This window comes from Budorcas taxicolor, chromosome 17 (genome assembly GCF_023091745.1).
Source record: "Budorcas taxicolor isolate Tak-1 chromosome 17, Takin1.1, whole genome shotgun sequence".
NCBI classification, from domain to species: domain Eukaryota; kingdom Metazoa; phylum Chordata; class Mammalia; order Artiodactyla; family Bovidae; genus Budorcas; species Budorcas taxicolor.
Genome location: NC_068926.1, coordinates 13,624,641 through 13,640,698, shown reverse-complemented (window position 1 = coordinate 13,640,698; position 16,058 = coordinate 13,624,641). Strand labels below are relative to the sequence as shown.

At 41.9% G+C, this 16,058-nt stretch overlaps 1 protein-coding gene across 1 annotated transcript in view; it reads right to left on the bottom strand.

Moving 5' to 3' along the window:
- The window catches only part of OTUD4 (OTU deubiquitinase 4), a 42,263-nt gene that overhangs the window by 11,002 nt on the left and 15,203 nt on the right, over positions 1-16,058 (bottom strand). The window contains exons 7-14 of the mRNA XM_052654622.1: positions 15,834-15,966; positions 12,664-12,721; positions 12,302-12,419; positions 12,142-12,206; positions 8,661-8,755; positions 7,511-7,611; positions 7,221-7,407; positions 1,927-2,089 (exon numbers count right to left, since the gene is read on the bottom strand). Coding sequence (XP_052510582.1) covers positions 1,927-2,089; positions 7,221-7,407; positions 7,511-7,611; positions 8,661-8,755; positions 12,142-12,206; positions 12,302-12,419; positions 12,664-12,721; positions 15,834-15,966 — 920 coding nt within the window. The remainder of the gene's footprint in view (positions 1-1,926; positions 2,090-7,220; positions 7,408-7,510; positions 7,612-8,660; positions 8,756-12,141; positions 12,207-12,301; positions 12,420-12,663; positions 12,722-15,833; positions 15,967-16,058) is intronic.

Here is a 16,058-nt window from a genome sequence, read left to right as displayed (position 1 = left end):
ACAAAACCCAACATTTTGTGTTAAAAGATTTACTCACAAGTATATGAACAGAAGTCTTTTAATTAATCTTACTGTTCACACATCCGACTAAAAATCTCAAAATACATCACCTTGTATCTATAAACTTCCCAGATTACAAAAAAAACACAATCTAGGGTTCCTATTAAATACTCTACAGTAACTGGCTTATTAATAAGCCAAAGGATGAGGCAGTCAGACGCTTGGCCTAGTAGTTAAGACTTCATATGCCCACATTTCAAGAAGCCACTGTGACCAAACCTGTACTATGCAACTTGTATTTCCAGTCTCTGTACAAAGAATAGCACCCTTCACACCAACCTTCAAAAGCAGCCACTGCAGAGCCACAGTCCTTTGGGGAAGCGGGGGAGGCCCCAAGGGCAAGGGGCAGATACAGTCACTAGGACTCTTCCCACTAAAGTATCGCTGACTGTCAGCAAACCCCTCCAAGCCCCGCATGAGCTCCAGCTTCTATCTGGTGAAGCACAGGGGCTGGAATAAGTCTGGCTTTTCAGCTCCATTACCACTGAAGGCCTCTGCTCTACTGGATCTGTGAGGAAACGCTACACACAGCTGAGAAGAGATCTCAGCCAAGGTGGCGGGTGTTTTCTAGAAGACAAACCTGAGTCACTATCAAGTCCAAGACAGGATCAAAAAAGCCTATTTAAACACAGTGAGTATGAAAACCTCATTTTAACAATCAAAACATTTCAGCCATCTATTCCCACATTATAGTAGTTCTCATCATTCACTAACTGAAAAAAAGACAAAAAGCTGTGAGTAGAAGCTTAAAAGATCAGTAGTTTTGTCTTATCTAAATATTATGGGAAAATAACATATCACAGAGATAAACTACACTCAGAATAGAGACCATGCCTGATTCACATATGAATTTGGGCACGTCTTCCAACGATTCCTAAACGCCAATCCCTGTGCCAGCCTGAACTATACTACTCCAAGTGAGCTGGTTTCAGCTCAGCCTCTCCACCTCTTTAAGAATTCCACAGAGGCCAGAAAACAATGCGTGGAGATTTAATGTTTTATACTGATATAAATATACATACCAACATATACATACACATATACACATACATATATATACTATAAGGTAGCTTCTATAACATTCCATTTTGCTTGTTTATTCCACTGTTAAGAAAGTGTTCCAACCACAGCTCAGGTGCCTCACAGGTGCTCACAGCTGCGTCACAAGTCATTTAGTGCCACTCACCATTACGCCAGACCACAGGCTCAGGGAGCCCAGTGCCCCCACACTCAAGCAGCTACCCTGCCCCTGTGTGCCAATGACCTTCCTCACACAGCATTACTGTTTCCCCTTCTGACTCAAAAGAATTAAGACACTTAAAGGCAGAGAACGTTTGTCTCTTGTCTCATCAAGAAGTCACAGCTCAACATCTGACACAGGAAGCAAGGGCGAAGCCACAGGGCTGCACTCACCACCATCTCTAGCACTGACCGCTCTGAATCATAGCGCTCATTTGTATGTACCAGGTTTTTCTTAATAGGTCCTAGATATGTTTAATAAGGAACACTGAAAAGAATGTCCCAATTTTACAGAAGTATCCTGTTAACTAAATCGTACACCTCCACTGCTTAGGGTAAGTCACTGGCTTTGGCTAGCAAAAACAAACAAGCTTCAGTTCAAAACAAAATACTCAACTTGAAGTTAGATAAACAATCAACTCGCCTCAACTCTGCCACCAACTAGAAATGTCTTTAGACCTCATTTGCCTCATGAAGATGAAAAGGAGGGGCAGCTACATCATCCCCAAGGTAACCTTCAGTGTAAAAATGATTCGTCTCCCATTAGAAACTATGGCTGAGTACAAAAACTGGATTAAGGAGAGACTTCTGAAGGGTAACTTTTCCAATTCCTTTTTATATACATACAGAAAGGGCTGGGAAAGCCTGTTCATCTCTGTTCTGAATCTCATAGAGTAAGCGAGACTCTTCTATGGCTTGCTTCTCTCTGCGCTCTTCTGGAGAGAGGCCGAAATAGTTAGGTTCTCGGGTCGTGGCATCAAAATCCTCAGCTCTCTCACGATCAGGTTTTCTGTCAAATAAGACATTCTTGGATGAAAAAAAGACAATGTACTGTGTATCTAAAATAATCTAAAATAACATTTTTAGCAATACAAATATTTGCTATCTTAGCTACACTGTCACATTACAGAACTTTTAGCTGCCCGAGTAATAAATGCTTAGCAAAAGGAAGCACCTCAATTATTAGGATTTCAGAGTCAAGATGACAAACTCACAATGCAGGAAAAGAAAAATATAACTCACTTCCAAACGATAGACATGATCACAGATTTTTCTTCTCATTGGAGCGTAAATATAAGCATTGTATCTTTTCTTTAGGCCATATTCCAACATTTTCATAAGACTTCTCTTTCAAAGGAAAGGGAAAGTTACTAGTTTAGGCCTCACAAGCATTCTAATTTTCTGTTCTAAGTAAAGGACAATGTTAAAAGAAACACCAGGACCACCTTCCTGCTTTTCAATGACACTATCAAGAGAAGATGAAAGCTGGGGGGGAAAAGAATGCACGAGGTGAGATACTAATTGCACTGCTATCATCTCAACATAACTTTGGTCAGAGGAGACAAGAGTTCATGAATAGAGTCGAGTAGCCCATAACGTGACCCTAACATTTCACTATTGCAGGCAATAGGAGTACTGTTTCCTCCATGTCTAACGGTTTCACAACAGTGGGAAATGGAAATCCAAAGCCCACAAGAAAAACATGTGAAGAGATACCATCTCCCTCAAAAGACTGGGAAGGACACAACTGATAGCATCTGATTCTTCTCCTCTGAAAGAAAGAACGGCCATTTCCTGTCCTCAGTCCCACTTAAAACCACATCCTAACTCCAATGGGGCGGATGTCAACCCCAGAGTCTCAGGGGAAAACAAGACGGGAGCATCTTAGACCGCTCCTTCTCAAACCCCTGTGGTGAAAGACTCCGAAGACGACTCAGCAACAGCCAGGAGTCTCTGCACAATCAACCACTGTGCACGCCTCCTCACCCGAAGGCGCCAGCCCACCCCGCCCATCAGCCACAGAGCACCAAACCCGCCCTGCCTGGGCCGAGCTGGAGGGGCGTATCCAGCCTGGCAAGCCGATCACTCTCAGCACCTGCGTACTGAAAGCTCACAACGCAATCCCACTGGTTTCTGTTATACAGTTTTCTTCTCAAAAGGAAGAGATAATATCAATAAGAAATTTTAAAAGAGTGAGAGGTCACAAGGTCTCATGTCCAACATCACTGATCTTTTATTCTATAATGAGTATTCCAAATTACTGTTAAATATTAGAAATAAAGTCAAGATGAATTCTAATGAACATTAAATCGAGTATTTAGCTATAAAATTCTAAATTTTGACCATAATTTTTTAAAATCTTACTTTATTCAATCATCTGCAGTCTCTAAATTTAATACATTGGCAAAATTCATTCTCACACCTACATCCGTGAAGGCTTACTCACTGCAAATACAAGTGGGTTCCTACACCATCAATCACAATGTCAAAAATTCTCCCAAGCTTCACATCTATGCACTATCCACTGCCTTCTGCCATCAAGTGTTTTTATATACCAAGTAACATATGCCTAAGATAAACAAGAAAAGGGCAACATCTGTAGGATCACTCAAATTCCTATCAGACTGGACAAACCACTAGAAAACACACTGGATAAAAATTCAGTTTGTGGTAAACGAAAGTGCATTTAAGTCAGCCATTTGGGAGTCTCTGTATTTACTCCTCTTAGGCATTCTGCCTGTAGTGAGGAAGCCTTCAGATGCTGGTGGAGTCTGGTCAGTGTCCACATGTCAGACTTAAGCCACAACTAGGCGATTAAGGGCATCAGTTTCATCTTTTGGGGGAGGTAACCCACCACAGGCCCCCATCGCCCCTTCCTAGCATCCCTGGATATGCCAAGAATGCAAGGCCCTGATTACTCTGTAATCAGGTCATTTCTCAGGGCTGTGTATGTACTGACCACCCTTGAGACATGAGGTAATCCTCTCTTATGATTGATTTTTAATCATTTGTTCGCATTAGAATTTCTGGACAATCAGATTATGAATACATACATACTTTTTACACATGCTCAAATATCCCTGCCCTTAGGATACACAAGAATCTGTTAACACTGCCTCTGCAGAAAGAGAAGGAGAAGACTCTTAAGAGTCCCTGCCGCTGCTGCTAAGTCGCTTCAGTCATGTCCGACTCTGTGCGACTCCATTGACAGCAGTCCACCAGGCTCCACCGTCCCCGGGACCCTCCAGGCAAGAACACTGGAGTGAGTTGCCATTGCCTTCTCCAATCTATGGAAGTGAAAAGTGAAAGTGAAGTCGCTCAGTCGTGTCTGACTCTTTGCAACCCCATGGACTGCAGCCCACCAGGCTCCTCCGTCCATGGGATTCTCCAGCCAAGAGTAATGGAGTGGGTTGCCCCTGCCTTCTCCTTAAGAGTCCCTAGGACAGCAAGAAGATCAAACCAGTCCATCCTAAAGGAAATCAACCCTGAATATTCACTGGAAGGACTGATGTTGAAGCTGAAACTCCAATACTCTGGCCAGCTGATTCGAAGAACTGACTCACTAAAAAAGACCCTGATGCTGGGAGGGAGGACAGGGGGAGCAGGGGACAACAGACGATGAGACAGCTGGATGGCATCACTGGCTCAATGGACATGAGTTTGAGCAAATTCTGGGAGATGGTGAAGGACAGGGGGGCCTTGTGTCTCGGTCCATGAGGTCCCAAAGAGTTGGACACAACTTAGTGACTGAACAACAGCAACTGCAGAAGGAAGCTGGACAGTTTGGATGAACAGGGATGGCAAGGAGAATTATCACAACAAATTTTTGAGTGTTTTGGATTTTGAACGATATCAATTTTCTATCCTAAACAGTTTGTTCAAGTAAAAAGAAAAATGTAATGGATGTGAGGTACTGGTATGAGTTATGAATTGGAACTGTGTCTCCCAAAAAGGTTATGCTCAAGTCCTGCCCCTTGGGGTCTGTGCATGTGACTTTATAAACAGGGTCTCTGCAAGCAAGAGTAATCACATCAAAATGAAGTCACTATGCAGCAGGGTAGGCCCTAAACCCACTGTAAGCGGTTCCTCACTAGAAGAGAAACCCAGGGAGAACGTGTGATGGTAGCGGCAGAGACTTACAGCCACAAGCCAAGGACTGCCCAGGGCTATGGACCACACCAAAAGCAGGAGGCGCCTGCAACAGACTCTCCCCTAGAACCTTCAGAGGGCAGGGCCCCACCACACCTGACTTCAGACTTCCAGCCCCCACAACTGTAACTCACTTCTGTTGTTTTAAGCCTGTCTGGGGTAGCAGAATGCCACAGCCCCAGGAAACCACACAGTACTGGCATCATGCCAGCCTAAGAACCCACAACTCTGTCCTAGAGACAGTACATGAACCATCTTCAATGACAACGTGTTAAGGACTTTCCCAAGAAAGGGGAATGCCCAAAGGCCAAAAATAAAGAAGCTGAAGACCAGAGCTTGGCAAGCACATGAGCCAGTGCTGCAGCGGTTCAGGTAACTGGGGAAGTCGACCTTGGATGGGGAAGGTATCAGCCACAAGCACCCACAGGAGACACGGACAAGGCTGCAGGACAAGGGCGGCCTCCACTGCAGACACACTCTCAAACAAAGCCCCTCTGAAGAACAGGAGCTACTCTACAGCTCCATAAGCCACTCGGAAGAAAAGCAGATTAGGGAAAACTCGAAATCAGCAACACAGGAAACCATGACCCGGAAGTATATTCAGAAGCCCATGCCTCTGCACATTCAGTCAGAATGCTGATCGTGATCCCAACAACCTGTTCAGCATTAGACACGTGACCGCAACCGGTCATAACTTACCAGAACAAAGCACGCTGGCCGTTTTGGCTGATTTACGTTCATATATAAAAGAAAACTAACCTTACCCTGCAGGGAACTAGCAGTGTGAGCTGGAATTCAATATTTAACACATTACAGACTACCAGAAAACTACGCGGTGCCAGGAGATCTGTCTTGGCTAAGATCTAAATCACTGAAAAAAGTTATTCAAAAGTTAAGATGTCTAATTTCTAATCCAATCCTGAGAATATAAAGAAATACTATGTTATTTAAAAAGAAAAAAGTTAACGTGATACAGTATTATTAACTATACTACAGATTTTGTTCAAATTTCACAAAATTTTCTGCTAGTGTCCATTATTTGCCTTCATACTTTACTCAAGATTCCACACTGTGTTTAGCTGCACTGAGCAGCTTCAGCTGCCTGCAAAAAATTCTGATAAATTCTTTTCATTTTTTTTTCTCCTACAAATATTTTCTAATTTTCCTTCTTTTAGCTTCTTAGACACACCCATCATTTCAAAGTGGACATTTAAGTTTCCGAATACATGGGGTTTTAAAAGTATCATTGAAATTAATTTCTCATTTTGATTTAATTTTTCATTTAAAATGCTTTCTTCTCTGCAATCACCCTCTATGTTTTTCAGTCTTTTAGCTTTACTGAGGCTTTCAATGGCTAAGTCAAACATCTCTCTTAGTAAACATCACACTGCACTTGAAAGCATGTGCTGCTGTTCGGTCACTGAGTCGTGTCCGGCTTTGCAACCCCATGGACTGCAGCCCACCAGGCTTCCCTGTTCCTCACGGTCTCCCAGAGCTTGCTCAAATTCACGTCCATTGTGTCAATGATGCTTTCCAACCATCTCATTCTCTGAAAATATGTGGGTTATTTTCAAACATCTTTTGATATTGATTTCCAGTAGAATTCCACCAAGATAAGAGAACAGACTCTCTATGATTTCAATACCTTTAGACCATGAAATTTCTGCACCTCGCTGTAAGTCCCTAGGTATGTTCCAGCGTCTCCTGGTTTATAATCTATGGTAACTCGAACACAATTTGTATCCTGCTGTTGTGTGAAAAATGAAAAAATCAAAATGTCTTAAACTATAAAATCACTTTGATTTGTGTGATGAGAGTAACGAAGAACTGAAATCCTCACATTATTTATCAACAATACTCTTACTATTAAATATTAAGGCTTTAGACAAGTATATGAACAAAAAATTGTAACTTTCTAAATGCATGGAACACAGCAAATAAGAAATGCCGGCTCTCTTAACTTCCAGCTCTCTTACATTCAGGAAGGTTACCTTACGATCTGTGAGGGTGTTCTGCTGAGACTTTTGTGCTCGCTGGAGGTTTTCTGGGCCTGCGGCGCAGCGGAGTGGCTGGAGGACGCGTGCTGCCTCGCTCCTGAAGGGTGCTGCAGGCGAGGAGGTAGGGCTGACGGGGCTTTCACTGGCTTGCTGGAGTTCTTCGGGCCTCTGTAATCCACATCTGTGACACGAAGCCAAGAGTCCTTTGTAACCCTCCGCCTACTGTCAACAACTCCAAGTGCCATCCCCCTCCCCCAAAGGAGGCTAGCTTGCTGAGCTCCTACCAGAATGGAAGCTCTGTCCCGAAGGGGGCTTCTTCATCTTCTTCCCTGACAGTGTGTTCCAGCTTTCTGAGGGAGGCGGCCTGAGGCTCTTCGGTGGGTATCTTTAAAAAGAAGAGAGAGACTTGAAGTAACTAAAGTGCTCTACTGAGACTGTGCACTTAAGTATTCTACATAAATCTTTTATGTTCAATTTACCTGAGAATTTCCAGTCTTAGTTCTTATAGTAAAAACACACTATCAAGTACAAAGCATTCAGCAATCCACATGTAATTATAACAAGTGACTAAGGTCAAAAACATATTTTCTAACCCAAAAGAACAGAAGATTGAGAGGCCTTAATCACAGTCTAAGCAAAAGATTAGGTAAGGAAGGAAAGAACACTATTCTGTGAGGTGTGACAACAGCACTGTGGCTAAGGGTGGGGAACGGAGAAGCCTTTGCTGTTAGAGAGGCACACAGACGCACAGCACCTATGAGAAATGGCGTGGCTTTACTTTAAATGGGATTCACTTTCAAATATTCCAATTCTGCTCCTTTCTTCTGCTTTAAGGGGTTAGGGAGAAGAGATTAGAAAAGACGGCAAACCTGCTGTTAGCTATGGAGCTAGGGTGACAGTTATCTTGGGGTTCACTTGACAACCCTCCTCAGTTGCGTATGTTTGAAGTTCGCCATGGTAAAGTCTAGGTGGAGCTTACTACCCTTCCCTCAAATAAAGGCTGCAGCAGCTGAAACAAAAGTTGCTCTAAAATAACACTGTATCGTGGCAAGAATTTCACTCCACCAGATAATCATTTACTGAAAACTACATGCAAGGCAGCAATGAATGAAATCAGAAATGAATACTGACCCTGTCCTCCAAAGCTTCAGTTAAAATAGGTTAATTTTCTAAACTGCCTTAGTCAAGAATGGCACATTTTAAACAGTAAGCAATGAAATAAGTATCTTTTATTTAAAGTACCATAACACATAAACACTAAATTTGAACTCAAACTATTTTTCTAAGAGATCTAAAAAAGTATATTTCTGTATACACCCGCAACACATTTAACTGAATTCGCAAATACACAGGGACATTTAGAAATGCTCATGATTACATCAGGCTAAGTGGAAGAGAAAGTGGATTAACACCTTAGCTGCGAACAGTACGTACTTCTTTCCAAGTTCTGCGACCAAAACTGGCCCATTCTCAGAGTGAACCCCTTGAAAGTCTGCATTAGAAAATTTTCCATTGTGATCCAACCTAACCTGTTGAACAAATTCGCAAAGAAAAATCAGTCACCTGATTCGTTTTTAAACTGCCATTTCATTTTCAACTCAAGCGTCGATGAACATACATAGTTAAAAACAAAACTAAGTTAAAAGAGTATACCATAATGCCTCTGATCTCCCAGACCTGTGTATCTCGTTCCAAAATACTTTCCTTTGCTTACTTTTCCATGTTTTTTCTAAACTGTCGAGGTTCTGAAGGCAGGGCTGTGGCACCATACACACACCAGGATTCCAGGTCCCGCTTTTCTACTCAGCAGCAATATGACCTCAGGCAAGTAACTTATCTGGTGCTTCACTGCGCTCGTATGCAAGACGGGGCTAATTATAGTGTCTGCATCACAGGCACCACAGAGGCGCAATGAGGCACACACGATGCATACAGAAGACACCAGCCTGTACACAGCGACCGCTCAACAAAGGCGAGCACCTGCTATGGAAATTATATTATCTTCTCACTTTTCCAGTATTTCAAATGTTGTAATATGTAAATGTGACCTTTTTGCTCCCTAAAAATAGATGCATCGTCTCTCTAAAATACAGTTGGTTATTACACAATGGCACACCAGGACAGGAGAGTCAGCCTTTTACTTTCCTTCTGGCAGAGGGCGCCCCCAACCCTGCTCTAGCAGCTGGATGGACACAGCCTTGCTTAAAACCATCTCCAGTTATCGGTACCACTAGCCCTCAGCATCCACAGGGGGACTTGGTCCAGAACTCAAGAACACCAGAACTCCTGGATGGGTACTGAAATGGCACAGTACAGTCATCCTCCCCAGCCAGAGGTGGAGGGTCAGCAGCTGCCCATTCCAAGCCCTCAAGCTGACATTTCATTCTTTGGTCACAGCAGGACACTGCTTCCCTCTCCTCAAGAGCTGAACAATAAAAAAGATTTTCTGAAGCTAATTTTTATTTAAAACTGAAACTACATTTATATGCTTACTCAGATATGCAGATGATACCACCCTTATGGCAGAAAGTGAAGAAGAACTGAAAAGAACTAAAACTTGATGAAAGTGAAAGAGAGTGAAAAAGTTGGCTTAAAGCTCAACATTCAGAAAACTAAGATCATGGCATCTGGTCCCATCACTTCATGGGAAACAGATGGGGAAACAGTGACAGATTTTATTTTGAGGGGCTCCAAAATCACTGCAATGGTGACTGCAGCCATGAAATTACAGACGCTTACTCCTTGGAAGGAAAGTTATGACCAACCTAGAAGCATATTCAAAAGCAGAGACATTACTTTCTCAACAAAGGTCCTTCTAGTCAAGGCTATGGTTTTTCCAGCAGTCATGTATGGATATGAGAGTTGGACTGTGAAGAAAAGCTGAGTGCTGAAGAATTGATGCTTTTGAACTGTGGTGTTGGAGAAGACTCTTGAGAGTCCCTTGGACTGCAAGGAGATCCAACCAGTCCATCCTAAAGGAAATTAGTCCTGGGTATTCATTGGAAGGACTGATGTTGAAGCTGAAACTCCAATACTTTGGCCACCTGATGAGAACAGATGACTCACTGGAAAAGACTCTGATGCTGGGAAAGATTGAGGGCAGGAAGAGAAGGGGATGACAGAGGATAAGATGTTGGATGCATCACCAACTCAATGGACATGGGTTTGGGTGAACTCTAGGAGTTAGTGATGGACAGGGAGATCTGGCGTGCCGTGATTCACGGGGTCGCAAAGAGTCAGACACGACTGAGCGACTGAACTGAGTAAATAAAAGTCACCTTTGAGTCTGAGACTCTGGTGGCTCAGATGGTAAAGAGTCCACCTGCCAATTCAGGAGACCTGGGTTTGATCCCTGGGTCAGAAAGATCCCCTGGAGGAGGAAATGGCAACCCACTCCAGTATTATTGCCTAGGGAATCCCATGGATAGAGGAGCCTGGCGGGCTACAGTCAGTCCATGGGGTTGCAAAGAGTCAGACATAACTAAATGACTAACACTTTCACTTTCACACTTTCCGTAATAAAATTTCAATTAAATTTTATCCAAGTGAAATAGTCAAGTAGTAGAAAAGGAAAATACTCTAAAAAATTAAAAATTAAAACAAGTACCTGCTTTACCTTCTGCTTTACCAAGAACTGAAAGCTCAAATGAAATATGCTCAGTTTAAAATAATGAATAAAACAATTTTAGCGAGAGTATAAACTAAGTACTTTCTCTTCTCTACTGAGGAGGGTGGGGAGGGTGGGCCCTCTTCTCTTTTGTTCTCTGCCAAGTTCCCCAAATCACTATAGTAAAAGATTCCCAGATTCGGTTCTGTGCTTAGAGCACATTTCTGACAACCTTAAAAGAATCACATCCTCTTCCTCTACTTTCAAAACACCCTCGAATCAGAACACTGCTCAAAGTTCTTAAGGTAAAGTCTGTCACTGATACCCAGAAACAATCCTGGTCCCCCAGATACTTTTCACAAACCACTTTAACATGAAGGAATGACTATTTCCTCCACAAGTCAAGAAGAAATGTCTGTCAATGGCGATTTCAAAATAGTTTTTAAAAGGTAACACTTTTTATGAGAACCATTCTTGATGACAATTATCTTCCAAATAACAATATTTTTGGTGTATGGGGGTTTTTTTGTTTTAGAAAGAGTCATAATTTTTCACAGAAGTTTCTCCAGTCTTGGCATTAGTAACACTTTGGACCAGATGATTCCTTGCTGTGTGTGTTGGGGGTGGAGGGGTGGGGAAGGAGGGGGTGTCCTATGCATTCTAGGATGTCTGGCACCATGCCTGGCCTCTACCCACTAGGTATCAGTAGTACCTTCCCAGGTGCAATGACCAAAAATGTCTGCAGACATTGCTAGAGGGGAGGCAGGGGTGCAATATCACTCCATGTAAGAAACGCTGACATAACTCAACTTTCCCCTTTAACAGTCAGCTGCAGTAAGCCCAGAGCAGCAGCTTATTCAAAGTAAAAGGCAAAACTTCTCTAACTGTTCCCTTTCTTTTTCTCAATCCAACAAAAGAACTACGTGTTGTATCAAAAATTTCCAGGATCACTTTCATAAACCAAACTGACCTGTAGTGTCAAGTCTGAATCAATGTCAGTACATTATCTGCCAGCTATGAAGAAAATATCTAAAAATCTAAAAGGTTACTGCTACGTCTTTGAAGCAAGTACTATCAAAGACTGAACTGCTTTAAAGACCATGTGAAGGGTCGCACAGTTTTAGATATACATGATTTTGGTAACGTATTCAGAAGCTAAATATTTTTAACTATTAAAATGTATACATGATAAAATATATTCTGAAATCTCAAATTAACAACACATCCAAACTTGAGCTGTTTTTTAGTTCCTATTAGAATAAGGAAGATTTCAAGTAAAATCTTTTCTTCCTCTACATAATCACTTACCTGGCATTTATCTCCAACTTCATACTGTAAGCCAGCAGCAATGGAATAATCATGTTTTTGTTGAGCTGTAAAGAATATCAGCATAATATCAAGTTGATGTAATCATTTTCAAGGGCCTCAAAGTAAATTTCTGGAAAATACAGATTTTTTTTTAACTCACCTTGTTTAGACTTCAGCCAAATTTCATATTCCACATTTCTATAGACTGCTGGACTGAGCGACTTAAGAACCTTTCTAGACAAAGGGAGGCTAGGAGAGTTTCCACTGCTTTTCGGACGCTAAGTAAAAGAAGTCAAGAAGCCCAATCAACAAAGAAATGCTTTTAAAACATGTTTGAGATACGTATAAGAGAAAAATCAAAAGAATAAAGCTTTAAAAATTAGGAAGTCACCAAAAACACATTTTACGAGATGATCCTGACTCTATTGAAAATGTACCAGAAAAGAGAAAAAAAATTAAGGCTATAAACTTGTATGCTTTCTTATATTGAAGAGATAGTTAAAAACCATTAAATAAAAATACCTGATCACTTGACAAAGTTTTAAATCCATTCACATCATTAATAGTGGTAGGTTTACTCCTGCAAAGGAAGAAATACAGGTATCATTAGGAGTACAAAAATGTTCACACACATTTCACTTACTCTAACCTCACAGAAAAATCTCAGAGTTATAGTCCACAAAGTCAAAACTATATTCCAAGGAGCCCAAGCAAACGGAAGTGTGCACATGTGTATGTAAGCACAAACAGAGTGTACATGTGCATATGCGTATATACATATAAGGCAAAGTTTTTTTTCCTTTAAGTTTACCAGTTTATTGCTACCAACCCATCTCCTCCACTCTCCTCACGCATGCGTGCTCAGCCATACAACCCCCAGGACTGCAGCCCGCCAGACTCCTCTGCCCATAGACTTTTCCAGGCAGGAATACTGCCTGGGTTGCCATTTCCTTCTCCAGTCAAAGATTTTTATCAGTAATTCGTACTGACTTAATCAACAAGAAGACAGGAACAGAAATAAACTGTGAAATGTGGGATGATAGAGTAACTGAGTTTATAAAAACACTGAATGTAAAAACTTCCTTTCAAAAATGTATCAATAGATACGTGTGTACGTATGTGTGTGCCCTCAGTCGTGTCCGACTCTCTGTGACCCCAGGGACTGTAGCCCGCCAGACTACTCTCTGTCCACGGGATTTTCCAGGCAAGAATACAGGAGTGGGTTGCCATTTCCTTCTCCAGAGGGATCTTTCAGACCCGGGGATCGAACCTGCGTCTCTTGTGTCTCCTGCATTGGCAGGTGGGTTCTTTACCTGCTGAGCCACCAGGAAAGTCCATCAATAGATGAGGCTCCATTAAACAAAATACCCCACTACAAGATACACAATCCGGTGAAGTAGACACAAGCTAAATAAGTTATCAGTCGTCATTAACGCTGGTAAGTGCTTTGGGGGAAGAAAGATAGAAAAACTACAGTGTTGAGGCCCTGCTCAAATAATAAAAAATGGGATAAAGAATGATGTCTTTTTGAATTAAGAATTAAAGGTGACGAGAAAGCAAACCATAGGCTGTTTAGTACTGCAAGCAGACGGGAAGCAAGTGCAAAGAGCCTGGGGCAGCCAAGAGGCTGGTGAGGCTGGGCAGAGCGATGGCACACGACTGGGTGAGAAGGTGAGAAGCCACCTGGATTCTTCTGTCATATAATTCCTCCTCCTTCATAAATCAATCTCTAGTCTTTAGGAGTCACACCCCTAAATGCAGCAATAATTAAGAGACTCCCACTATCTAGAGTCTGGATTTAAAAAGCACCCTAATTGCTAATCCTCCCAGATTCACCGATACGAATGTGAAAGGAATCCAGGCACAGAAGCACAGTGGCGTCCTTGCTTTCTCCTCATTACGATACCATGCCTATCTGTCTTGCCATGATTACGGACCCATCTCCCCTAAATGAAGCTTTGTCTTCCCTAAGCCAGACACGACACTAGTAAAGAAAACCTTAATAAAGCAACAAAAAACTCATCAGAAAGGCTTTCCTGCTCCCAGGGCTACAGCAATGCGGTATAAAGAGGAAAACTGACCACGACAATGTACACACCATCCCTGGCAGACCTCTACAAGCTTACCAGCCTCCACTCCGCACTTCTTCCACTTCACCCGCCAGCTGCCATCCCAGACCCGGATTGCTAAAGCCATCAGTAGCACCAACCACAGGGCATGTGCTCAAGTCCCCCCACATCAACTCATGGCGACAAGCTAAACCACCGAGTCATCATTCTCCCTCCCAGCTTCCCATTTGCTCTATAACATGCCTTAATCACACTGGGCACCTGGAGAAAACCACGCAGCAAAATTCCCATCTGTGCAAAGCCCCTTAATCAATTCTAGGATTAATTTACAATGGTAGACCCAGATTTTAATCTGGCTCATTTCTTACGTAGAAACAGTGGTCAATCAAACTTTCAATCAGGACCAATCATTTAATTCAAGAAATGTGTGGAATTACAGATACAAGGAGATATATTTTATAAGTCTTTAATAAAGAATTAGATATCCTGAGGCTTCATCTTCCTCTAGTTTCACAGTACGTAACATCACAGGATACACTCATACTCTCATAAAAAAGGAATAATATACTTTTAGCTTCACTGAGGATGAAATTGGTTGGTTCTTAGAACACACAAAGTACATTTCTTAATATCATTGATAAAAATTCATACACATTGGACACTATACCTAGGAACTGGGCTGTGCATTGTACATTTCATTTCATTCTTACACATTATCTACTTTAAAGAAAGACTGACATATCCTCATTTATATCTATGGGATTGAGGCTTTAAGCAACTTGCCCTAAGTTCAGTTAGTTGGCAGGAACACAGGAATGAAATCAGGTCAGAATGTCCACAGCCCAAGCTCTTAGCCATTACCGTGTATGTCTTCAGTGGAAAAGAAAAATAAGTTTCAGACTCTAAGTTAAAAGGTGTTTATTCACACCATAAACAAACACAAATAAATAATATTATTATCCAGAGCTGTTGACATATACTTATATTCCAACTTGGGATTTGTATTACATAAAAAGAAGGGGAGGCATTATCTAAGAAAGAAACAATAAAAGAAAGTCAAGGAAGTCAAAATGGCCATTTTTCATCACTGGTTATGTGAGCAATTGACAGCCTAACCTGAAAACTTTAGAACATGCACACATATGAAGTGAAAGTCGCTCAGTCATTTCCAACTCTTTGCGACCATGGAAATCTCCAGGCCAGAATACTGGAGTGGGTAGCCTTTCCCTTCTCCAGGGGATCTTCCCAAACCAGGGATCGAACCAAGGCCTCCCACACTGCAGGTGGATTCTTTATCAACTGAGCAATGAGGGAACCCCCCCACACACACACATAGGTAGAACCAACTCTATTTCAGAGATACACGCATGATTACGCAGGAATAGATGCTTACCAAAAACAAACAAAAATAAACAAACAAAAAAAAAAATCAAATTCCGAAAGAAACAGTCCCATAATAGAAATGAGGTAACAGGAGCGGCAGGAAAAAAGAAACTTCTGCTGCAGATTGCTGTACTTTAGAAATACCGTGACACCTAAGTGAGGCAGCCCCATGAAAGACAGTTGCTGAGCTGTGTCCTTGCACGGCACTACAAAGGTACTTTAGGGCAAAGCCACGCTTACTTGCAACTGTCATCCTCTGAATCTGATATTTCACTGCTGTCTTCGTCCGCTACTTCAGAGCTGTCTAGGCCCATCAAGATCTTACTGACGTCAGTTTTAAATACCTTCTCGTACAGCAATTCATAAAGCAGAGCTGCAGGTAACAAGAAAGAGATGTTACACAGCATTAATTTTATGTTCTAACATAAAACTGAGACACCCAAGCTTCTAAAACCTTAACTAAAT